We start from the raw sequence: 26411 nt of genomic DNA, 5'->3' as shown, positions 1-26411 counted from the left end.
AGACCTGGAGCATGTTCAGAGAAGGGCAACAAAGCTGTCTTGAGCACAAGTCTTATGAGGATTGGCTGAGGGAGCTGGGATTATTCAGTCTGGAGGAGGCTCGGGTGATATTATCACTCTCTAGAACTGCCTGAAAGGAGCTTGTGGTAACATGGGGGTTGGCCTCTTCTCCCACATAACAGCAATAGGATAAGAGGGGATGGCCTGAAGTTGAACCAGGCTAGTTTCAGGTTGGACTGTAGGAAAATTTTCTCTTTTCTCTCTTTTCTCTTCACTCTTTTCTCAGAAAGAGTGGTGAGGCAGTGGCACAGGTTGCCCAGCGAAGCAATGGACTCAGCATCTCTGGAGGTGTTGAAGAAGCATGGAGATGTAGCACTGAGGGACACGGTTAGTGGTGTGGTGGGGATGGGTTGACAGTCGGACTAGATGATCTTTGAAGTCTGTTCAAACCTTTATGATTCTGTGACATCATCCTGAGAGGTGAGGCAGACACCTGACAGCAGCCACAGCCATGGTGCCAGCAGGCTGCCCGCACTCACAGTCCACAAGGGTCCTCACATACCTTCCAAATGAAGGATTTAAAGGAAGGTGTAAAAGCAGTTCCAGAGAGCCAGGCACGTGGCAACCTTGTGATGAAAACTAAGAGGGGCTCAGAAATTCTACATGTCACGTATTTATAACGTGTAAAAATTATAAAGTATATGTAAAAAAAAAAAAAAAGCTTGTTTGTCTGTTTTGACACAAACTGCGCTGTTTTCATTTTCTCCAAAATATCCCGCACATCTCTTTTTAAGAACAGCGGCCCCGGCGGAACCACAGCCCCCAGCGGGCAGCGCGCCGACGAGGAACTACGGCTCCCGAGATGCCCCGCGGCAAGCGCTGCCGGAAGCGGTCAAGCGGTGCCTGCCGGAAGCGCAGGCCGCGCCAGCTCGCGAAGCGTGCCGGTCCGTGTAGTCCTTCCCGCCGCGGAGCCGCAGGTAGCGCCCCGAGGCCCCGCCCCCAGCCCTGGGCGCCGCGCGCGCGGAGGGGCGGGGCGGGGCCGGTCTAGGGGGAGGGGCAGCCCCAGCTGCGAGGCCGCGGAGGGAAGCGGGCGCGGCGGCGAGCAGGTGAGCGGGGTCGGGAACGGCCGGCAGCGAGAGTTCGGGGCGGCCGTGCACAGCCGGGTCCCTCGGCCGTTCCGCGGAGCCGCGCAGGGCACGGCCGCCCTGACGCACCTGAGCCGAGGCGGCTGCGCGCGCCCCGCCGGCGGGGGGCGCCGTGGGCGGTTGCGGCGCCTCGCAGCCGTGCGGCGCTACTGCTGCGCCGTGGGTTTGACGAACCGCGGCGCCGGCCGGGCCCGCTTTCTGAAGGGTTAACGCGTGGCCTGGGGCCGCTTTCCCTCCGCGGCGAGTCCTCAATTACGTAAAGCCGCCCGGCAGAGCTCCGGGGCGGGCCGCCCGCGAGCCGAACGGGGCGCGACCGAAGTCACTGCCTAGGGAACGCGTGGGTGCTGCGGTCCGTTCCCGAGCCCTTACGTCTCGAAGGTGGGCAGCCTGAGCGCTTCGCGTGCTGGGTTGGCGGACGAGGGCTGCCTGCGGTTGGCTTGCATGCAGCGGGGGGCTCCTCAGCGGTGCTGGGGAACTCCGGGGCTGTGATAACCGCGTGTGTATGGCAGGTGCTGCGCGTGGGGCTTTCAGCTTGTCAACAGCGTGCGGGCAGCTGAATAAAAGCGGGCACAAAATCGCTGTTTTTGTAGAAACAATTATGGGAACCTGATCTAGCGTTGTTTCTTCAGTGTTTCCGTTGATTCTTAAGTAAGTGTTCCATTATAGCGTTTACACCCGAAGCAGCGGAGGTCACATTGACTCCGTTGCCCAAGCAGAGGTGTTCTGAATGCGGCCAGCTCACAGGTAGTATTGCATAGCTGAAAGTCTTCTAAATCCAATTACAAGTGTTAAATAAGGATCATTCTGTTTATAATCTGTTATCCTTGAATCGGATGGCTTACATGTTTCTCCCTGAGCCTAAAAGCCATTAGCATAAAAGGGTTTGGAATTGCTGTTGCTTCAAATTGGATGCAAACCCTTTGCAAAGTGTTTTTATTACAGCCTGTTTCCTATGTCTACAAAAAGGGAGGTGCCTGTTGCAAATAGCCAGTAAGTTGGTGTCCTGCTGTCTTACAGCATGTGACACTGTCATTCCTGGGACTCTGTCTTATCCTGTTTCAGGTTTAGCAATTCAGTCCAGCAGAAGTTGTCTTTATTTATTTGTTTCCTTCTTAAACTTACAGTTGGGAATCAAACTGTGGGAACCAAGCATGGCTTCTGAGCAGGGAACAAATTTCTTATTCAAAAGTAAAGTGCTTGTACAAGAAAGAATTGCTGTGGTTGGTTTCAGGTGTCACTACTGATCTGTTTGTTCTGGAAGTTGGTGTGGTGCAATGTTTTTGCTGGTTTAATACAGTGGCATGAGACCAGGCTGCTGTGAAGCTTGAAAGTAGCAGTCTGCATCTAAATCTTCCCTTCATCCCCTCACCAATGTGAGGAAGGAGCACTTCTGGCTTGTGCAAAAGTGTTTTATCAGATTGCTTTCTGTTCCTTTTATTACATGAATTGACAATGAACTTCTGGACACACAGAAAGACTGAAGTTCTAAGGTTGTGACCCTCATTTCAGCACTGTACTTTTTCTCTCAAAGATTTAGCCTTTCTGAAGAGCAAATTAATGTGCTTTTTAATCCTGGTGAAACTCATAGCAAACAAATATTTTATGTGTCTGGAGACCGATAACTCTGTAGTTTAAGGTGAATTTACATATACTTATGTATTAATCAGTATGGTAAGTTCTAATATCTTAGGTATGTTTCTTTCTCTGTTTTCTTGAAAAAATACACGTTTGAATGGCATGGCATGCCCTTAGCTCGCTTAACTTGATGCTACCATTGCTGAAAGAATACAGTTCTGTTACTCTTCAGAGATGAAGGAATATGAGTGAGACACTGCTGGTATCACTTCTTTTACATATCTGTAGGTGTGTTTGCTATGTTAACTTTACTGTGTTAGCTTGAATGTCTTTTAGAAGCAAATACTGTGATCAACACCGTTTAATGTGCATTGACTTACAGTTTGGAATGGTCTTTAAGTGCACATCAGAAACTTAAACAAAAAATGCATCCTGGGTGCAGACTCTAAACGTTCAGTCAGTGCTACCAAATTATAGCTACTCTGAGATAAAAGTTGCTGAAGCATATGTAGTGTGGATGTTGGATTCTTTGCACCAGGTGCTTTGCACTACAGCTCCATTCATGTTAAGCCTCTCAGTAGCAAATGTGCTTTTAAGGGTAGTAGTAAGTTCCAAATTTCCAAAAAGCTCTTGGCTGGCATCCTGCTTTAAACAAGGGAGTCATTCTGGAAAAGGCACTGTTCACGTGCATTGTATCTTGTGAAAATGTCTTTTAAAAAAGACAAAATGCTGAAAAGTGCAGGCTTTTCCTTCACAAAATTCCAAAAACTCTTGACTGAATTTTATAGGTTCTCTGAAGCGTGGACTTGTTTTCCTTCTAGTTTAGATTCACAAAGTTATGCAGCAGAAGACTGTATAACTTTAGTATCATTATTTAGATATCATTGTTTAGTATCATTTAGTATCATTATTATTTTGATTTGTTGCAAACCTTCAACTCACCTGGCTGCTTCTGTTTGTAGAGATTTAACCCCACAACTCCTAGAAACATAACTGGATAGGAGATGCTTTCAGTCCTCATGCTGGTAACATGTACTGCAGCCAGGTATTACTTTGTTCAATATTTTATATGACCTAATAGCTCCAGAGAATGTAATCTACCTGAGAAGGTTTTGTGTTTTGATATTTATACATCACTTAAAAATCATTGCAGGGTTGCATTGAGGCAGAAGTGAGATTTATTTACTGAGATACACGTGGGCAGACCAGATTTGTGTCTTAGTTTAGCTGCAAGAGAACATCTTGTCTCCAAGACAGGTGTGAGTTGCTTCATCAGCTGTCTGGTATGAGGAGTGAAGTCACACGAAGCACAGAGCTGTGCTGCTGTAGAAGCTGCTGGATTGTTCAAATGAAGTACCTGGCCAGCAAAGCAAATCAGCAGAGTTTTATGACATTGACATTTCTGCTCCCTAAGTTTGCTGCTCAGTGTCCAGCTGCATCCAAGGGTGGGGCAGGGAGATGTCTGTGTGTTGCTCCCAGTTTGAAAATGCTCCCTTTCATCCCGTTCCCTCAGCTTTCAGATATACAGAAGTTTTCACTGAGCATTTTTTTCAGTCTGTCTTGTTGATACCGATTCAGTTTGTATTCATTTATTTCTGATGTTCTCTAATACTTATGTAAAACAAGAATGAAAACAGCACATCACCTAGCAATTAAAAAAACTCATTTGTTGTTTGCTTCAGTAGATGACTGATTGCATCTGATGTGAACCAGGCTGACAGCTTCCCATTTCACAGCAGCCTGCAGCTTTGTGATTGGTGTACTCCTGGGTGAAGTGGGTGGTGACTCAGCTGTTAAGCCAAAGAGATAGCATCTCATTTGCATCTTGCAAGGAAACTTTTTTTGGAATGAGATGATGATGCTTCTTTTGGAAGTTTGAGACTGCCAAAAAGGCTTATATAGAAATGCTTACATGTACACTATATATTAATTCTACTTTAAAATGTTTTTCTTGTGGGCCAGTATAAAATTTTTGATTCAACTTCTTTGCTTGAACTTTTTTCTTCCATTTTAGTTTCCTGAAATAGAAAGCTAATGTTACAACACTTTTTTCGAGGTATATGCTTGTAAAACTCAACTGCTGTAATTGAAGTACAGAAAATGTACTTTGTTAATTGTTAAAAATGCCTGTGAGATTACATGCAACAGTTGCTTTAAAAACAAATACATCATATGTCAATGAACATACATACGATGTGCAAATATGTTTTTTTTCAATGAAGTTGTTTAGTGTGTTTTACTCTGATTCATGTCATGAATGTTACATGCTTGCGTGGTTTGTGGGCGTCTTACAGAAGCAATTCTGTTTGTACTGAAAGTTGCTGACATCATGAAGATTTCTCTTTCGTAGTTGTACTTTCACTTTCTGCTATTTTAATAGCCATGAAAGGCAGAAAACCCCTGCATATCTGTCTCTTAAACAGATAAAGCAGTGTTTTATATAAAACCTTTCGAGAACCTTTATCCATCAGTGCTGCTCCATCCCAGTACTGATACAGATTTTTTTCAAAGCAGTATCTCACTGTTGCTTTCACTTAAAAAATAAGCTAAAATGATATCTCCTATCCTTTGCTGCAGATACTGTTCTTGAAAAGAAGAGACATCATGGACTATAGACTGAATGAACCTTAAACACTTGGACTGGAAACAAGGTGGTTTTTTTTTCCATGAAGGATGGCAACACCATATGTTCCTGTTCCTATTCCTGTTGGAAGTTCATCATCCAGCTTTACAAACAGAAACCAAAGGCGTTCTTCTTTTGGAAGCATCTCAACAAGTTCCAGTTCTTCAAAAGGACAGCCAGAGGATTCTACAGTTGGTAGTTTTAAAAAGATGAGCATGCCTGACCAGACTGGTTCTACGTCATCTGCTTGTAGCAGTCCACTTGTTAGGACTAAGTTTACAGGTCTGGATACATCAATAGAGTACTGTACGCAGCCCATAGATGAAATAGAGCAGAATACAGATTCCAGGAGCTGGGAAGATCGGCCATCCACACCTACTATCCTGGGTTATGAAGTGATGGAGGAAAGGGCAAAATTCACTGTAAGTTTTTGGAATCATATAGTTCTGTAATGATAAGATTTTGACTGTAGTTTGCATTCTCTTTCACTAGTTAATCTGGCAGGGATGTTGAAGCACTATACCAAATACTGGTCTTGCTTCAAAGTGCCTCACCCTGACAGCAAAATATTGATCCCATTATACAGGTGGAAAAACGCACATCAGTACAGGTTAGGGGCTGACCTGTTGGAGATAAGCTCTGAGGAGAAGGACCTAGGTGTCCTGGTGGACAGCAGGTTGGCCATGAGCCAGCAGTGTGCCCTGGTGGCCAGGAAAGCCAATGGTATCCTGGGGTGCATTATAAAAGAGCTCTGCTCTGGTGAGGCCACACAGACTACTGTCCAGTTCTAGGCTCCCCAGTTCAAAAAACATGACCTTCTAGAGGAGTCCTACAGAGGGCCACAAAGATGATCAAGGGCCTGGAGCATCTCCTGTGTGAGGAAAGGCTGAGTAACCTGGGTCTGTTCAGCATGGGGAAAAGACAGCTGAGAGGGGATCTGATAAATGTTTATAAATAGCTATAGGAAGGTGGGAAGCAAATGGATGAGTCCTAGGCTCTTCTCAGTGGTGGATAGCAGTGGTCTAAAACTTGAATGTAGAAAGTTCCATAGAAACATGTGGAAGAACTTCTTTACAGTAAGGATAACAGAGCACTGGAACTGGTTGCCCAGAGAGAATATTTTCTGTGGAAATATTCAAGAACTATCTGGTTGCTTATCTGTGCAACCTACTGTAAGTTATATGCTTTAGCTAGGGGTTGGACTCGGTGATCTCTTGAGGTCTCTTCCAATTCCTGTGATTGTGTTCTTCTTTAACTCTGTACTTGGAGTAGAAGCAGTTCATTCTACTCCAGTTATCAAGAATGTCTGCTGGAAAAGTCAGGAATCCTTGCAAAGTTGTAATTTCTTGTGAACTTGTGGATGTTCTGGGTAGTTAAATATATAAAAACTTAGTCTTGTGTTTGAAATGAATAACTTCATTTCATGATCTTATTTGCATTCAAGCACAAATACATAGTTTGCGGCTTCTTGTTTTGCTAGGTTGTTAGTTTCTAACTAGCGGAGATTTTTTCTGTGCTGAAAACATCAGAGGGAGATATCCCATAGAATGTCTGATGACAGGACACCAGCTTGACTGGTAGGATTGATTTTTCTCAAGATGTACAGTAGCTGTGTCAATTCAGGTCGTTGTTTCTTTTTTTTGACAAGCCGTAAATACATTCAGGCACTTACTTTTGTGGATGCAGTTGAAACATCTCTTCCAGATGGTTAGACAAATCTTGGGGAACTGAAGGAAATGGTTACTTATTGTGTTGCTTCAAGAGAGCAACATTTGTCACAAAGAAGTAAAAAAAGAGAACAGCAGAGCCATTAGAAATGCGTGGAAGCTTGTAACTTTGATACCTCAAATAGTAATAAAATCATCAAGTTATTTTGGCAAATAATTGAATAGCATGGCTTTTGTAATTCTTTGAGGATGATTGGCTTGGCTTGACATAAATTTTTCAGCTTCTAATCATCTAGCATAGGAGAAGAGCCAGATTTTTGCTATATATAGATTAAAAGATTTCTTTAAAACAGTGCCTTCGAAACTAAAACAATAGGTAGTATTGTTAAAACTGACTATTAGACCTAAAAATATGCTGAGGCAGAGTCCAGTGTTCACACTGGATCAGGTGCACTTAAATTAAGTAGTCAAAGTTGTCACTGTTTCTAGAATCCCGAGCTACAAAACAAATGAAACATTCTTCAGGGTTAAATTCCTTGGATGTGTTTTTGCTCTTCCATAGTTCTCTAGCATTGCTGTGTTGTTATTTCTGAAAGCATGTAATTAACTTTGTTTTCAGTTGCGTGTTGAAAATAAGCTTGCTATTGTGTATTAAAGCCAGTAAGTAATTAGTGCTAGAAATTTTGGTTGCTTCTGTAATGCTAAAATCAATGAAATGGAAGAAAGTGGAGGAAATTAAATCAAAACCACAAGTGAGAGGAGATTGGTTTGTTAAAGTTTCTTGTTGTTATCATGGCCTTTTTGGTTGGTTGTGTTCTCTATGATTTTTCATTGTTGTTTTTTGTTGGGAGACTGGAGGACATCACTGCATGTGAGCAGTTGGTCTCGCATGTGCTGGCAGTCCTGAGATGTTCAGTTACCCCCTTCTTTATTTTTAAGTCAGCTGGAAATGATCTGAGGTGCTGAATCAGCTGAAGAGTTATTGCTTAATGCTGGCATGTTTTCATTGAATATTTTGTATTTGCAGGGTATGGAATTAAGGATAGAAAGAACTTTGAAATAATTTGTAGTTTTTCCTCAAAAACTTCACATGAAAGGGCAGCTGGTTTTGTTGTAGTATTCTGCTAATTTATTAATCATGAGTCTTCAAAGAAGTGGTTTTTTTTACTGTGGCAAACATTTTTCTTTCAACTCTTTTTTTAATGGGTGATCACGAGCTGACTTGTTATTTTTTTCAGTTGCCTGTTATTTACTTGGAAGCCACACAGGGCCAGACTGTTTGTTTGGTGTATTCCTTTCATTGTTGGTTTTTTTTAATGTATGAGTTTATAAGCAATATACTTGCTGAACTTTTAGCTGAACAACCTATAAATCAGAAAAGCTGAAGCAAAGCTGCTTGTTTTGCTGTGTACTAGCAGTAAGTCTTCACAATTCTATATAGTGGTTATGCTTCATCAAACTTCTATATAATAAAAGTTTGTATCCTGCTAGGAAAGGAAAGCTGAAACATTTTGGTAAGCACAGAAAAAGGAAGAAGGAATTACATTTTAAGACTTGCTTTGAAGGCATGTCTTGCAAAGTGCATTTAGAAGCTAGCAGCACTTTGGTCATGGACAAAATACTGCTTCTGCTGTAGGTGCAGATGTCCACAGGTGCTGCTGCTTGAAAGTAGAATTCCGTGTTTAAAAGTAGATAAGAGAAGTACTTGCTTAGAAATTGCTTTTTTTTTTTTTTTTTTTTTACTGTAGTTGTCTATAGCTTATGTGACTCTTTGCAGTTGAATATAATATTTTTTAAGAAGTGAAGCCTTTCTGCTGCACAGAAGTTGGGAAGTTCAGTGGTTATTACATGTTGGGACTGCAACAAGAAAAATACATTTATACAATGATTTAAAAAAAAGATTGTCCAGGGAAAGAACTCTTTATGACAAGAACCAACAGAACTAGAAACATAGAATTATGTAGGTTGGAAAAGACCTTCAAAATCACGTCAAAATCAACATCCAACCACCAACATGACCTGCTGAGTCCTTTGACTAAGTCATGTCCCTTAGTGTCACATGCACACAACTCTTAAGTACCTGTGGGGATGGAGACTCAATCACTGTCTTGGCAGTCCATTCCAAGCCAGGACATTATTAGCCAGGGCATCCTTCTTAGGAGAAAAATAAAATATTTCGTTATATAACAGAGTAGAAAATGTTTAAGAAGTGAAGTACCTATGATTACAATTCCAAAATTATCTCTTTCCTACTTGTATTTCATCATTTTTAATTAGAGAACACTTAGCTAGGAATGCTAACCTATTACAACTGAAGTCTTTGTGTTGGGAAAAGTGAGGTTGTGACATGGGAACTTTTTTTTCTTAAATATTACTTAATGTTTTTCTAGTTAAAGTTCTGTTTGATTAGTTTTATGGTGATTGACTTTTTTTATTTGAGTATCTATCTCCCTTCTAAAAATTGATTAAAAGTTGATTAATTTTTTACTCTATTTTCTTAATCCATTTGCTTTTAAATGGAACAGTAATACTGCACTACTGTTTTGCTAAATCTGATTCTAAGGATTCATTTATTTAGTTCTACAGTAGTAGCATGATTATTTTGATGCTGTTACCTGGGGAAGTGGTCACATTCTACCTGGAAAAACAAAAGCTGATGCCTATGATAAGAAGACCAAAGCAGCGTTCTAATTTTATCCTACATTAATTTCCTTGTGAACCAAGTCACATGAGGCATTTTAAAGTAATGTAACATGCAGTAACTGATTATTACAGTCATTTTAAAGGCAGATTGGCCTCCAAGATTACTAACTACAACTATAATCCAGCAATAGTTAAAGCAGATGACTTTTGATAGGTGAGACTTGTTTTCTCCTGGAGTAGGATTGCGTATGCAATTTCAGAAACCCATTGTTACAAACAGAAGGTGGTTAAAAGTATTTGACAATTATGGAAACTTATTCCTTAAGTTCTGAGATTTATTTATGCTGTTTATAATGAACTATTTTTTTAAAAATCCTTTTTCATTAAGAAATGAAGGATAATCTCAGCCTTCCAGCCAGTAACTCATTCTCAGTTCTGCATGTTTGTTTAATACTCCTGTTTTTCCACCCAGGTATACAAAATACTGGTAAAAAGAAGTCCAGAGGAAAGTTGGGTGGTTTTCAGACGGTACACTGACTTCTCCAGGCTCAATGACAAGGTGAGAAGTACACACTGGGAAATAGTCAGCTAACGTGCCTCAGTCTTACTCCTCATTTCATTCTCTTTGTGTCACTTTTTTCTTTGCTTCTTCAGAGCACGTAATTCGTACTGTCTTAATGGAAAACAGTAGCATGCAAATATTACGTATATATATATTAGCTACATCTAGTGTGAAGATGATATTTTTTCATCTTAGGCTCTTAGACTACATCGTGTTTTACTCATAATCAATCTGATGAAGGAACTTAACTCTCAATAGTTGTGTCCTCTGTGTGGGGATGGAACTAGATACTCACATACCTTTGCGGGAACAGTCCAGTAAATTATTTATTCTTCTTTGGTGCAACAATCTCTACACAGACTGATAAAACTGAAGCTTTTTAAATACTGGAAGTCCTAATTATGCTGATCAATCTTCTGTTTCTAGCATATCAAAGGGTAACTGTAAAACAGTTACATCAGATATCTAAAGCTGAGGACAGGTCCTTGATAAATAGGAGTTCTGGGACATCAACAGTATTTTTATAGTATTCAAAACCAAAATACGTTTGTCTAAAAAGCACAAGATTTTTGAATTGGTAAATAATGTTTAGCAATTCCAGTTAGCCTTATTTCTTTACAGCACCAAATCAAAGAAAAATGACTAATTACTCTCATCTTTATTTTACTGTCAACTCCCAAGAATGAAATTTCATTGCAGGTTTAACACGTTTATTTCTGTTACGTTCTTTCATGTTAACGCTTGTAACTGTTATTTTGTTTGGCTCATACTGATGAATTTCTAGTTTACCATTTCTCTTACCTGGACCCGCATGCACAATTACATTTGAAATTCTAAATATGGATTTGAACTTACATACTCTGGGTTCTTGGTTTTACTTATTTGAACATTTCAGGTTACTTTTAGAACATGAGTGGAAGCTGAAACTACCGTATAGTGTTAAATACAAATTAGTCCAGGCCTGGGGCCCCCAGTACAGAAAGGACGTGGAGCTCCTGGAGCAGGTCCAGAGAAGGGGCACTAAGATGGTCAGAGGGCTGGAGCACCTCTACTGTGAGGAAAGGTTGAGGGAACTGGGCTTGTTCAGCTTGGAAAACAGAAGGCTGTAGGGAGATCTCATTGTGGCCTTCCAGTACTTGAAGGGAGCATATGAACAGGAGGGGGAACAGGAGGGCTGCTTATGAGGGTGGATTGTGGTAGGACAAAGGGGAATGGTTTTAAACTAGGACGAGGAGGTTTAGGTTAGGTATTAAGAAGTTGTTTTTCACACAGAGGGTGGTGACACGCTGGAACAGGTTGCCCAAGGAGGTTGTGGATGCCCCATCCCTGGAGGCATTCAAGGCCAGGCTGGATGTGGCTCTGGGCAGCCTGGTCTGCTGGTTGGTGACCCTGCACACAGCAGGGGGTTGAAACTGGGTGATCATTGTGGTTCTTTTCAACCCAGGCCATTCTATGATTCTCTATGACTTTTTTTGATGAAATTTCTGTGTTTTAATTAATTCCGTATCATAAATTAAATGATTATTGACAAATGCTTGAATCCCTTTAAGATGGTGGTGGTGTTCTGGAGGTTTCAATTTGAAGCCAAGTCACGTCACAGTGTATTTTAGTGAGCTGTGTCATATATAGGCCAAGAACTGCCTTGTCTTCTAGCGTGCCTATGAGATGGAAAAAGAAATTAAATCACCACGGATACTCATTTTAGGAGGATATTTAGATTTTACAAGTGAAGTCTTTAGTCTGCAGTCAAATCTTTAAAAAGTGACTTCCTGCGTAATTTTTGGGTAGGACGATTTTTGTTTAAAAGGAACTTCCTGATTTTTTCCTCTGTGTCACTGACTGAAATTTCTAAGTATACAAGTAGACAACTTTTGTTACTACTCTCTTAATTCTTTACAAGTTTCAGAACTATTGTATGTACTCGATCTAGTATGTAAAAGCTACAATTTCTTAGGCACCGAAGAATAAATGGAGTGTCATTGTTTCAGAAGACATTTGCAATTGCTTGTTGATTGCGCTCTGAAGGCAAGTAGAAATGAAATTGCATTCGTGTATACTGTCAGGATTTTCTATACTCTCTCCTGCAAATCAATGGGTAACATTAGGAATACATTATCTTATAAATCCTTTTTGCTAACATCTTTTTTGAGATTGATAGCAATTTTTTAATTCCCTGCAACCATATTAGAAGCATGGCATTAAATGTCAGCTGAATTGAGTAATTAGTCACTGTGAGTCATGGTTTGAACTGATAACTGAGGGAAATGACTGTTCAGGAAGACAATGTGAAGAAAAGAGGGCGGTTCATCTTGTATGCGTCAGACATGTGCTTATTCATGACTCCAAACTAAACTGAGGGGTGAATTTCAGTAGTGGCTAGAAATGGAGAAGAGGTAAGAATAGAGACACATGTAGATAACGTTAAAGGCTGAATGAATGCAACACAGCTGACTGAAAGAAGCAGCTAGTGAACTTTGAAAAGGCATTCATTGCCCTGATCTCTCAGAGAAACAGGAAAGTGAAATAGTATTCTAGAAAATGTTTTGGCCATATCTTCTGCTAGTTTCTGAAATACTTTCAGTACACAGCAGCTAGTAAAACAGAGTGGAAGGTCAAAACCATGAAGTGTCCTTTTATGAATGAAACAGGTAAGTTTTAAAACTGCTGAGGTGCAGGATGAACTGTTGCAGGGTCCCATGAATGAGAGAGATAAACTTCTGTAAGTCATTAGAGTCAGCTAGAAGTAAGGGAAGGAGGCAGAAGAATACGAATCCATGACTTGAGTGTAAACTATGGAAAGCAAGTAGTAAATGATACATCAAAGACAGAAATACTCTTTTGCTTTAGTATTAATTGGGGAGGAAAAAATCAATCTGTGTTGTATTTAATAGAATTTGAGAGATTAGGAGCAAATACTAAAATTTGGCTAGATGGGTATGTTTTTGTCTCTTAAGGATACCTAGTGGGTTAGAAAAGTATGGGGAAAGTACTCTCCTGTGCCAAAATTTAGTGGGGAAAAATTGCATCATTTATTACTCTGCCTGCAGAGCTGCTGAGCTAAGAATAGGCCAAGTTAACTAATTTTCCCTGAGATACTGCCTCATGTGATACATGAACTATCACATGATGATGTGGGGGAAAGACATTTGAAAAAAATGCTGAATACAAGCAAGCAATCACATTCAGCAGAACTTGTCTGACCCATGGGTTTTCCTGGTGCAGCCAAGTAGTGTTGAAAAAAAAATGCCTCAGGACAGTGCCTTTGGAAGTTGGACTGCTAACAGGTGCTAGCTTTCCCATACTGTGTTCATTCACAGAAGGCATAATCTGTGCATAGAAATAAAACTTCTTCCTTAGAAATAAATGATGTGGTCTACATAACCAGACAAATGAAGTCAGTAAGCAGAAATCCATCTGCTTGAAAAATTTTCCCAGAAGTGAACGTTTATCTACAACTGGGATAAGACAGGAAGTCCTTTTGTTATTGTTTTTGAGTTATGCTCAGTATTTTGTTAGGTAAGTGAGGTTATAGAGCTTAAAAGGTGCGTATATGTGCAGTACTAATGGTAACTTGGTAAGAGATAAAGGAAGTTTAGATTACCAAAGGTAAACTTAAAGCTAGAAATTCTGGTAAAATTCGGTAAGTGGAGAGGAAAGCTTCAAGATTTAAATGCACAAATAAGGAGCAAGGCTTTGACAATCCAATAAATAAGAAACTAGAAGAAATCAGTAGTTATCATGGGCTTCAAATTGAAAATGCAATATTTGTGATCAAGTCAAACCAAAAACATCCTTCTGGTGCTATGACATGTGCAAATGTAACAAACAAATGTGATTATTCCTTCAAACAGTAGAGAGAGGTTGAAGCTGGAATACAGTATGTCTTTCTAACTGTGCTACCTTGTAGCTTTTTCCAAGAGTTCCTGCAAATTAACTAAAAAATATAAAGCTTATTGTCAGAAAGTTAAAAATTGTTTCCATGGAATGAATCAAGAGGCTCACTGAAGAATTATCTGGCAGCTACCGAAAAATGAAGTGCTAAACTGTTTTCAAGGCAGATTCTGGAATTCCTATCACCAATACATCTGTATGAATGTATTTGATATATATACCAGCATATCTCTATCAGAAGTGTTCTTGATCTTGTCTTTAAAAGATTAAATCCTTTCTTGCAATTGAAGGGAAGATATTTCTGTAAGAACCTGTTTGCTTTTTCTCTTGATGATAAATCCTATTTGTGTTTTTGTGTCTTAGGCATCTCTTCTAAGCAAAGACATCCTGAAATTGCTTTCAGTTAAAGCTATAATGTTTCTGATCTGAATGTGTATCAGAAAAATGGATAAACTAGTGCCCTTGGGCAGGTCAATCATAATTTTCAGCATCCGTTCATTTGTGCGTTTCATTTTTCAATTCATGTTCTTTGTCTTTCTGACACTGAATGTACGTCATCAATATTTAAGCAAGCCAAAAATTTTGTGTGACGGTAATAAGATGTGAACCACATCCATGTATATTAAAATTCAGTATTTTTTACTAGATGTATCCCATGTTTGCATCATCATTCTTCTAGCCTTGAAAAAGGATGAGTTGCAGTCATAGGTCTGTAGTGAGCTTTATGTATTTATGTAGTAGTTACTATCCCTGTGTAGTTTAGAAGCACCACTGAAATGCTTACTCGTCTGTTGCTTCTTTCTTGTACAGTTCTTGTGCATTCACCATTTCAAATACATCAAATAAGAAAGCAATGTTTTTTAATCCTATTCCTGTGTGGTAAATTTAAGAGGTCATTTGATTGCCAAAAGCAATGCAGCATGTGATAGAAATGTGTCCTCAACTTACACTACTTATAATTTGATTTTACTTACTGTTGCAAGATGTACCTAGTGCTTGAACATTTCAGAAGACAAAAAGAATCTGTAATTCTGAGCAAAGTCAATGCTGTCATCAGATTTGATATTTCATCAAGATTTTTTTTCTTGGTTTTCTTCACTTGTCTTTCACTTCCATTTCAGCTGAAAGATATGTTTCCAGGCTTTCGGTTGGCCCTTCCACCAAAGCGGTGGTTCAAGGATAATTATAATCCTGATTTCTTGGAAGATAGACAGCTGGGACTACAGGCATTCCTCCAGAACCTCGTAGCTCACAAAGATATTGCAAACTGGTATGTGATTAGAATTTGCCTGTGGGTTTAGGGTTTTTTGCATTCAAATTTCTTGTGAATTCTAGCTGTATATCTTTGAGCAAGAAAGTAAAGGATTTTGTTCACTTTTTTTTTTATTTGGTCATCATGTGAATTATTTGGTGCCCTATTAATCGCATTTTAACCACAAGCAGAAGAGGGGAATTGCACATGATTAACTAAGAACTAGATGTAGTAATATTTAAAATTAAAGATTCAGTAAAAGACCAAATTGAACTCCACCTGCAGATTTTAATGTGTTGAAGAAAATACCATATAAACCACAAAGTGGGAGAAAGAAGCTTAACCTGCTAAACAAAAGTATCATTAGGCTTTATAAGTGATATAGTGATATTCATCTCTGCCTTAACCATGTAAGGAAGCTTGAAAGGGGAACTCAGCTGTAGAGTTCCTTTTTATCATGGATCTCTTGTGCAGCACTGCCTTTCCTGTCCTTTTTCATAGTGGTGTGTGCTGGTGCATTGCTGCCTCTATTGAGAAGGATGTCAGCTGGCTAAGTGCCTTAGGAGGAAAGAAATAACAGCTATCTCTGTTACATGATGTAAAAGATTTCTTTGAAGTGTAGCTCTAAGGGCAGCATTTTCTTTTTGATAAATGAAGAAACACATAGAGGGGAAAGTGAGGTCAAAGCCCGCTGTCGGAGCGTAGCTAAGCTCTAAATGAGTATTCCATCAGATTGATATTTCATTAAAACAAGCAAAACATTTTCAGTGATCTTAAATTGTGCCCATCTCTGGCTTCAAGTTTCTTATATTAAATGAATCTACAGCTTTCCAGATGTTTTCTAAACAATATAAAAAGACAGTGGTCTGCCAGCAGCAGCAGGGAGAACAAAAAGTGGATATGGCCTTTATCTAAGTAGATTGTAAATTAAATGTTTTTGCAGATTTATTCTTCTGGATACTTCCTTTCTCACACACAAATATTACTGCGTGATCTTTTATTTTACTATTACACTTCAAAATGAAATCACTAGTGAAAAGTAGAAATGAAATATTTTTAAGTGTCTGAACTGAATTATGTGATCAAGGATGAAGATGCTTGAGAGAAATAATGAGCAGAAGTGTTTCCATATAATGAATTCCTCTGCATTAGCCATATGTGAGTTCATTCAGCACAACTTTCATCTTTATGAAAAGAACAATTCAACCATTAAAAAATGGATTTGAACATCTTGTTGAAAAAGAATCACTTCAGCCAGGCAGATTAAACTATTTGGACAGGGGAAAAAAAAGTCTCTTCCTTGTAAAATTACTTTATATGGCTGAACAACTTCATTTGGTTTGCAGTTATTTTTCTAAACATTTAACAAATTTAATGAGTTGTTACCATCTATCACTTCTTGAGCTAGTTGAAGTGATAATATTGGTTTAGGTAGACAAATACTTGTGTTATTTATATGGAAGAGGCAGTTATAATAGCACAAATTCAAGCTGTGCACATCATGGATTTATATAATATAATGGAAAGGGCTCAAAAAAGGAAAATTTTACAACCTCTATCACTCAGATTAAGTGGAGAAGGGAATGGATCATTATCATAGGAGGAATTTTTCAGATTGGAATAAAGACTGATGAGGTGAAAGTAAGTATGGAGACAGGAATTCTTAAATGAGAGGAAGAGTCAGGAAATTAGTTTGGATTTTTCTTTTTTTTTTCTTTTTTGCACTCATTGCAACAGGAGATCATTTAAGGATTTGTAAGTAGTCAGTGCAGGCACTTGGTTATTAATCTGGATGTAATATCATAAGGATATATGCTGCAGATTTGAAGGAAAAAGAGGTGATTCAAATGGAGTACTGCCGTTTTGTTTCAGAACTTGTGTACTTGTGCAGCTTCTTCAGTTTTGGTTTAGGTGATTTTCCTCAGTAACACATACAAGGGAGACATTCAAAATAATGTTAATAAACAGTTACTTCAGAGTAATGTAGGGATGCATGTTTGCATCCTTAAAGAAATGCCACCCTTATATCTTTAAGTATATTTTGGACATTAAGTAATGCACTGTTTTATTTGGTTCAGCATTGCAGTGAGAGAATTTCTTTGTCTGGATGACCCTCCAGGTCCTTTTGACAGTCTAGAAGAGAGCAGGGTAAGTACTATATTATATTTTTTTAAAAAGACAGCAAGCAGTAAAATATAGTAAAATCTGCTGGGGGTGTTCCAAATGAAACATTTTCATTTCCATTCTTTCTCAAAAATTTGCCAATGAATGTATTTCTAAAACTTGAGTCTGTTGATCATTGATAGATGCTAATGCTGTGTGCTGCGCTCTGTTTGAGTTCCGTGTACATTTCAGTGGCATGCTTAGCTGTATCTAGTGTGTCTAGAACTTATATATATATATATATATTTTTTTTTTTCACTTGATAATGTAAAAATATAGAATCATAGAATCACTAAGGTTGGAAAAGACCTCCAGGACTATCTTATCTAACCATTTACCTGCCACCAGTGTTGCCCGTGAAATTCCTTAGTGCAACATTTAAACATTTGTTGAACACCTCCAGAGATGGTGACTCCAGCACTTCCCTGGGCAGCCCGTTCCAGCACCTGACCGCTCTTTTGGAGTTTTTCCTGATATCCAACCTGTTCTGGAATTACACGTACATTATTATTACTGCAGAAATTAGTGTTAATGTGAGAGGACTGAGAGGGGATCTGATAAATGTTTTTAAATAGGGAGATGGGAGGCAAATGGATGAGGCCAGGCTCTTCTCAGTGGTGTGTAGCAATAGGACAAGGAGCAGTGACCTAAAATTTGAATGTAGGAAGTTCCATACAAGCATGCAGAAGAACTTCTTTACAGTAAGGTGACGGAGCACTGGAACTGGTTGCCCAGAGAGGTTGTGGAGTGTTCTTCTATGGAGATATTCAAGACCCACCTGGACACCTATCTGTATGACCAATTGCAGGGTACCTGCTGTTGCGGGGGGATTGGACTCAGTCTCTTGAGGTCCCTTCCAACCCTTGCAACTCTGTGATACAGTGGTTAAGTGTCAGGGATATTCTTCTACCATAGGAATTTTGGCAAACTATTAAAATAGTTGTGTTGTTGTGTTTTCGTTTGTGAAACATTTTAGTAAATTTATCAGATATATCTGTCATAAAATCCTGGTCTCTGTAGCATTAGTACATCTTATTACAGAATGGATGAAGTTGGAAGGAACGTCTTGAGATCATGTAGTCTGAGCAGGGCACCTCTCCCATTAGAACCTGATTAGGTCTTTTCAGGGATATAGTACCACAATTCTAATAGCTATCCAGTAATTAACTGTAGTGTATGCATTAATCACGAAACTTTAGGCAAAATATTTACTACAGCAATTTTTTTTTTTTCTCATAACCTTGGAAGTCGTTTCCACAAGTCCTTTCCCAGCTGTTATTTGTTTCACAGTCTAGAGAAGAAATCTGTCTTTCAGCTGGCCTAGCCCTGTTGTCTTTGGAGAGGTTACAGAGCATACCCACCTGCTGTTAAGTCTGTACCAAGCTCCAGGTGTCCAGCTCTTGACAGAATGAGATACCTCACACAGTCCCCCAGTAGGTTTGTCTCAGTTGTAGCTCACCTTTCTGTTGTTATGGTATCCTTTGACATACGCTGATGTTCACTTATTCAATTGTGAATGGTGACTTACTTTTTCCAGGGAGCTTACAAATAGATTGCAGCTAGAAATGAGTTTTTAAAAGTTGAGCTTTCTTTTTTCATTCTCGTGGAACAATGAAAGTGTTCACAACACCTATAGAATATTTTGAGTTTTTCTGGGATTAAGGAAATTTGCTTGTAAAGATAGATAGAATCGATATAACAAAATTCTTAAGGAAATAATTGCTGGCTTTCAGTTAGACTACAGCAACCCTCAGTGGTTTTACAAAATACACTGTGACTTATTCAGTTGGCTTGATGAAACAGGAGTACTGCTCAACTGTAACAATTGCCAGGGTTTTAGGTAAAATGCTGCATGAAGGATGAATGGTGAGTAATGTGTTTGCAGCTCTAGCAGATGTGAACAAAGCTGTGACTCAAGTGATGATTGGTCTTAAATATCTGTCATCCAAGAAAATCTGCTGTCTGTCAATAAAACAAATCAAAACTCATTGTAAAAAATCATTAGAAATGTTATCGTAATTGGATTGAATAACAATGCATGTGTTTGAATTGTTTGTTTAAATTGAAATTTAAACAAATTTTAAATTGTTTGTTTGAATTGAATTGTTTATTATGTGATTGGATAATTAAGAAGATCCTGTTCTTTAATGTTTGTAGCCTAATGTTTTAAAATTTTAGTAATGCAGTCTTAGCAGCGTTTTTAACTGAGCTCGTATAAAATGTTTATACTCAATGAATTCCGTGAATTAGTGGTTAGTTGCATATAATGTAATCCAAGATAGCCTCCTAAGTCAGTCTTCTTATTTGGCAAGAACGTGTAAATTATTAAAAGAGAATTGCACATTACTGTTGGTAGGCTTGCTTTTACCAGTAATTGACCAACAGGCTCTGTGCCAGCACTTGGGTCGCTTCCTGCATTCAGTGATTATTGCACTAGATGTTAGCTCTTCGTGTTAAGTCTTGGGATTGCTCACTGTCAAATTTCTCAGGGTGTACCTTGTACACATATTCTCCTTGGCACTAAGAAGTAACACAACCTGTATGGTCAGAGGGTGTTTACTGCTCTTGGCACTTCCTTAGACTTCTTCAAAATTGTCTCTATTGGTCTTAGGATTTTCACAATTACTGTACTTGTAACAGCTATTTGGGATCTAACTATAACTATCTGACTTGATCTTGGATATGGAAGAACCTGCACTTCTTGTGAATGTTCCTGCTCTCTTTGATACTTAGATCTAGGCAACCGAGTTCAAAGTCCTGTGAAAGCAGAGTTTATATGAAAAGCAAAGGGAATCAGGGATTTCACCTCGTGTTTCATGTAACCTCTTTCTAAACACTTCTGTTCTGTGTTGTGTAGGATACGGTGAAGCATGTATGTTGCAGTTCGATGCAGTAAATTCACTGTTCAAAGCCAAGTGACATGTTTAATAGTAAACCAAAAACTAAGTTTTTTTTTTTATATGTAGCTCTTTATGGTAATCAGTACAAAGAAAAGCAGATACGATTCTGTTACACTTTGAGATTTCTAAAAGAAGAATCAATAAAGGCGTTCCACTGAAGTTCAGTTGATGTTCTTAAATCTCTTTTAGGCTTTCTGTGAAACTCTGGAGGAAACAAATTACCGTCTCCAAAAAGAACTGCTTGAAAAACAAAGGGAGGTGGAATCACTGAAGAAATTACTAAGTGAGAAACAACTTCATATAGATGCTATTGAAAGAAGAATTAGGTACGTAGAAATCATAGGATTGTTAGGTGTTTCTTCACATGAAAGCATTCTTGCTTGGTAGTTTGGAAGAACTGGCTTTAAATGTCTTCCTGAAAACAATTTTCCCACAACTGTACACAAGGCAGTATTCTCAGTAATATTTCTCTGGCTAAAGGCTGTTATTTCATACAAATAACAGAGAGCATTGACCCATATTGTCCTTTTGAAGTCGCTGGGTTTATGGTTCTTAATCCTTGAAATCTGGTAAAGATAAGGTAAAGGTTCTCTTCTGCATGTGAAATGCTGGATACGTGAAATGCTGTAGTGGAGATGAGAGCAGTGGAAGAATTGCTTTGAGTTATAAAATTCCTCCTGTACTCAAAGCTTTAACAGAGCATCACGATCAAGCAGTAATGTCTGTTAATTTCTAACTTTGTTCTGAACTGCCTGGAATGTTGCTGCAGGTAGCTTTTCAGTGCCACTGAAGTTTGTCCCTTTAAATCTAAAGAAAAAAATGTTGTTGAGTTTCACAGTAAGCCTTTATGGTACTTGTCTGCTGAATTTTGCAATGGGAGAGAAGTATATTCACATAATATTCAGCATCCTGCTAGGCTTACTGAGTCTGTCTTTGTGGGGCTTCCTTTGGAAATAATACATCCCCACAGATACATTTTTTAATATGTATTTTGTGGACTAGATTTAGAAAACTATTTGAGTGGACTTGCTGTGGTTTGTTGAGAATTCTGACCCAAATACTATATTCAGTTTGTAATACTACTCCTGGAGGCAATGAACTATGTTTGAAAGATGTCTTTCCTGTTTTTCAAGAAAATTATGACTTACTACTGCCATAAGCTCTGAAGTAACTAATGAAAATTAAATAGCTTGTATTTGGCTGAAACAGCATGGGAAGAAATTCTGTAAGACTGAAAATAAAACCAGAAGGCACAAGTAACGATTCTTCAGTGCTTTCCCTAAATATGGATTATTTTTTTCATTTTTAACACAGACATACCCTGTCTGTTTTCAAGACCCTGTGTAAGGCTTTTGAAAGTCAGCCAAGTAGTAGCTGAAATCTTAATTGAAGGTAACTCCTGTGATTTTTGGTTGTGGAGTTACCAAGTAATGCGGTAACTTTAAGAAATACTGTTTGCCTGATGGGAATGTTGTGTGATGTAACTGATGTCTTGTGAAGTGGAATTTTGATTTAACAGACCAACAACAGTTAGGCATTTTCTATCCTTACACTCCCTAAGGTCAGGTACCTAAAATGTTTGTGAAGTAGGAGGTGAACAATTGGATAAAATATTAGACTTGTAGAGCGTTACTTACCATCCTGGATTTGGCTGAGGGTAGGCCAGTAATTCATTAGATTCGATGAGCAATACTGAAGTGCTACTTAAAATTAATGTTAACACTATAGAAATAACAGTAATTAAAGGAACTATAAAATGAGATAAATATAGTAGAATTCTCTTCAGCCCAAAATCATTCACAAGCCTTTCTGATTCAAGTGACAGATTTCAACCCTAAATTTATCTATGTTTTCTGCACACAGAAATACTTTGGAAACAAATGTAATTTCTTTAGGCAATTCCATACAACCACAGTTTGACTTTTAACCAGGCTAATTGGATCACCATCTTGCCTTGCTGTAAGGGGAAAAAATTACTACCTGTCTCTTTAACGGAGAATGTATTGCTCTGATCAACTTGCATCAAGCAATTTACAGTGATCCTCTGCCGTTAAACAAGATGGATGTGGCCTGGATCATCTCCTTCTAATTTCATATCTAAAGTCACAATTGCTTCTCCAGGACTTAGATTATTTTATACAGCTACAAAATGATAATGCAACAAGAGGATTGAAATTAGTTTAACCTGTTTGAATAGCTATCCAGTGCCAAGTCCTGCATCTCTGTACTATGAAAGAATATGGAGCATGTTATGAGTCAGATTTATGTGTTCCCAGGAACCAGTAAGTTTAAAATGAAACAAACTGTTTTTCCCTGATTAATATTTATTATAAACAGGTTGATGATGCTTCATTCTTACTTGCAGGGATTTATCTTCAGGAAAAATGATTCGTCAGATGTCAGGAGAAGAAAGTGAGTGCAGTGGTGAGGTGGAGTCTTCTGCAGTAGAAGCAGACCAGGGTACCCTGGGTGAGGACAGCTGGTAAATACTATTATTTTACTTAAAATATGTTTTAAAATATATTTTTAATTTTCTTGAAGTACGTTTTCAAATGTTTGGTCTGACATCAACTCTGCACAGCTGAGAAATTCAGGGCCTTATTGCACCTCTACGTAGCTTTCCCATGTTTCATAAAGGCCCTCAGGATAGCTCATTTTAGATGTCTAACTTATCATTTACTCAACAAGCTTTGTAAGTGTTTGGTGGTTTGTGGGCATAACGTGACTACAGAGAATCATATTAGCTTCCATTTGACAAAGCTTATTGATCTGTTGTTGCAGCTCAGATAAAGAGAACCATCACGCGGCGTGCTGGAGTGGCTCTTTGCCTGAAAATTCTGTACCAGAAATTGAAGTTGCTGAAGTAGCATATACTGCTGATGAAGAAGAATAGATCAGCAGCAGCTGCTGTTATTTAGGAGAATTTCCTGTTTGGGACACGTTTTGTGGGTAGGGGCATACAGAAGTTGTAAGGAATTTACAGCCAAGAGCAAGAATGCACATATCGAATGTTTACATAAATCCTTACAAATTGTTAACATAAGAAATATATCCAGTGCTGCTTTCATTTCAGTTTTTATTTAGCCTTTATATATTTAATATATTTAAAGTCTAATAAGGGCTAAGATCAGCTAAAACTTAGATAGTACACATGGACAATTTGGCTGACTTTCCTAGCAGAGTGACAACAACTTTAAGTCACCAAAGGCATTCAGCTTCTTAAACGTGACACGGTTTACTGTGCCACATCGGAATGGTGCCACTGACGTGACACATTTGATGTGTTCTTCAGTTTGGTATTTGTGTCTTCATGTTCTTATAGCCATAAATTGATGAACAACCGAATAAAAATGGACTCATCTTACGTTTAATAAGAGTGTAGCATATGTTGTTTTTAAATTCTGAAGTTGGAGAATATTTGTCTGGAAATTTTAACGCAATGCAATAGGAAAATGTACAGTACCAGGAGAAAAATACTTATGAAACACCATTGTGATGTAACGTTTTTTAGGTATGTTAAAGAAATGGTCATTTTTGCTGAAGGAACTAAGATGAGACCCCCGAAACACTGTGTATTTTCATTCCCAGATGGCATATTACAATACTTTTAGTTGGATAATGCTGCTTTTAAAACCTGGGATACTTTTGCTATGTTACCCATGTAACAATAAAATCAGCAACTTTGCCTTTTACTTGGAACACTACCTCTTATCATCTTGCTAATGCATTCATGTTTGCTTAAAAATATTTCAGATTATATGGAGATAACTGAAAGACTGTAAAGAAGCCATATTTTTTTCTGCACAATTCATAACTAGATTGAATCTAGTTGCAATGTATTTTTGTTTCAATGTATTGTACATGTGGGAATATTGCTACGTATGTTCTATAGCCTATTTTTCAAAACATATTGAGACAGGAGATGCACTTTATAACTAAGACTCCATTGTGCCAAGTTCAGTTGGCTAATTGGTTGAGAAAGGAGTCACAGGGAGAGGATTATGTAGTGCCTTTTTGTATTTTACTTGTTCATTACTGCAGAATTTTGTTACAGTGCTCTGGGTCAGCTTTGTGGAATATTTGATACAGCTTGTTTCTTTTCTTCACTTATTTACTGGAAGTGCCTTGTTTTATTCTGCTTTTCCAATAGAAAGAATGCTGTTTTGTTTTAATTTCTTTTTTTCCCCTATACCACCCACATCGTTGTTTAACGTCGTTAACATGCAGTGTCTTTGTGCTGGAGTTTTCAAAGGGAGCTTTGTACTTCAGGCCGTGCATACAATGACCTTTATGCAGAACTGTATAAACCTTCCTGGTGGAATAAAACTATGGTCAAAACACCTGTCTTCTCTTTTCTGTTGTAGAAAAAGTGTATAGTATCTTGTCTAGCAAAAGGATAAAAATGCTTCTAGAAAGAGACAAGTTACTTACTACAGGTTTTCAGCTGTTGGTCTGACCTCTACATAAAAACAAATGAGAATTTGTAACAACACACCAGAAGATTTACAGAATCATAGAATCTCAGAATCTGTACAGTTGGAAGGGACCTTTAAAGGTCATGTAGTCCAACTCCCCTGCAATGAATAGGGACACCTCAGCTAGATCAGGTTGCCCAGGGCCTTATCCAGCCTCACCTTGAAAGTCTCCAGGGATGAGGCATCAACCACACCTCTGAGCAACCTGTTCCAGTGCCTCAGCACCCTCACTGTAAAAGATTTTTTCCTTTTATCTAATCCAAAATCTACCCTCTTTGAGCTTGAAGCCATTTCCCCTTGTTCTATCTGCTGAAGAGTCTGTTCCCTTCTTTCCTGTAGCTCTCCTTTAGATACTGAAGGGCCACTATCAGGTCCCCTAACAGCCTTTTTTTCTCTAGGCTGAACAGCCCCAGCTTTCTGAGCCTGTTCTCAGAGGAGAGGTGTTCCATCCCTTGGATCAGTTTTGTGGCCCTTCTCTGGATGCTCCCCACAGGTCCATGTCTCTCCTGTACTGAGAACTCCACATCTGGATGCAGTACTCCAGGTGAGGCCTCACCAGTGCAACTTAGGGCACTCCTTTTGAAGATTAAAATACAACAGAGCTGATCTTTTCAGCTGTCTGCCTGAATCCTGGGAGAGGCTCATTGTGTGTTTGAGAAGTTGATTGAGCTGTGTATATTCAGTGTTAGCTTCTAACTATGAATATTTCAGAAGTCCTGAAAAGACTCTTGACGCATACGCACTAGGAAGTTCTGAAGTACTGCAAGTGGATCTGCACAGCTTGTCACTCTGAATAAAGCAGTATAAACATCTTAGAGTTTAGTCAGGAGAGGGCAAAGCACTGTGAATTTTGTTGCTTTCTCTTTGAAGCTTACAAGCTACTTTGCTGCCCCAAGACCTTTACTGTAAGCAGATGTTTTTGTCTAGTTTAAAAATCAAGCTGCTTCTAATCTCAGGTGAAGCTTTATTTTTATCTGCTATAGTTAAATTCTTCTGAAAGTAATTGTCTTGAAAGTTCAGTCAGTAACATACAGTTTGTCTTTTTAGTTTGTTTGTTGTAGACTTACTATATTGTACCCAGTTGAATCTTACTGGGATTTCATTTTCTTATATTGCTGCCTAAATGTAATAATCCTGTGGAATTTTTGTTCCTCTGAGGCCCTTACATGCTTCTCATGCTACTTCTGCTTTAGATTTCTGTGCTTCTAAATTAGTTCACGTGCTGACTGTTGAATCAAGAATGAGTCCCTGTAAAACTCCCACTTCATACCTTTCCCACTGTTCCTATCAGCTACTGGTAATAATGGTCCCATTGAACCAGCTTAAGGAAGGAAGCACATCACAAACTCATAAAGCTGCACCGGACAGTTGTGGGAGGGAGCAACCTACACAGCCTGTATTTCAGTACGCTGCTGTTCTCGTCTTCCTGTGTTAAGCTTCTCTTTGTTGCTTTGGGGTTTCATAGTTGCAGAGGGAAGGGATGTGGACAGCTACTGTTGGGTGTATATGCCTGCT

At 38.8% G+C, this 26411-nt stretch overlaps 1 protein-coding gene across 2 annotated transcripts; it reads left to right on the top strand.

Annotated features, from left to right (window-relative positions):
- Positions 1–1046: 1046 nt before the first annotated feature.
- On the top strand, positions 1047–24761 carry SNX16 (sorting nexin 16). 2 transcript variants are annotated; one of them, XM_052703329.1, is made up of 8 exons: positions 1047–1106; positions 5298–5765; positions 10126–10212; positions 15228–15376; positions 17437–17506; positions 20611–20747; positions 22787–22903; positions 23203–24761. In XM_052703329.1, exons 2-8 carry the CDS (start codon positions 5394–5396, stop codon positions 23312–23314), a joined length of 1044 nt encoding a protein of 347 aa, XP_052559289.1. In that variant the 5' UTR covers positions 1047–1106; positions 5298–5393; the 3' UTR covers positions 23315–24761. The 2 variants fall into 2 exon arrangements, with proteins under 2 accessions (XP_052559289.1, XP_052559287.1); XM_052703327.1 differs by lacking the exon at positions 1047–1106 and adding an exon at positions 1338–1523.
- Positions 24762–26411: the final 1650 nt, after the last annotated feature.

This window comes from Tympanuchus pallidicinctus, unplaced genomic scaffold (genome assembly GCF_026119805.1).
Source record: "Tympanuchus pallidicinctus isolate F22 unplaced genomic scaffold, pur_lepc_1.0 scaffold5, whole genome shotgun sequence".
Taxonomy (NCBI): Eukaryota; Metazoa; Chordata; class Aves; order Galliformes; family Phasianidae; genus Tympanuchus; species Tympanuchus pallidicinctus.
The sequence above is the reverse complement of the archived record's forward strand: the minus strand, read 5'-3'. Positions and strand labels throughout refer to the sequence as shown.

What these genes read in the sequence shown, in the direction of transcription:
- SNX16 (XM_052703329.1), top strand. Translation starts at nt 5,394, where the DNA reads ATGGCAACACCATATGTTCCTGTTCCTATTCCTGTTGGAAGTTCATCA. An exon ending in ACAGTCTAGAAGAGAGCAGG is followed by an intron (nt 17,507 to 20,610) that starts GTAAGTACTATA and finishes AATCTCTTTTAG; the next exon opens with GCTTTCTGTGAAACTCTGGA. An exon ending in ACCCTGGGTGAGGACAGCTG is followed by an intron (nt 22,904 to 23,202) that starts GTAAATACTATT and finishes CTGTTGTTGCAG; the next exon opens with CTCAGATAAAGAGAACCATC.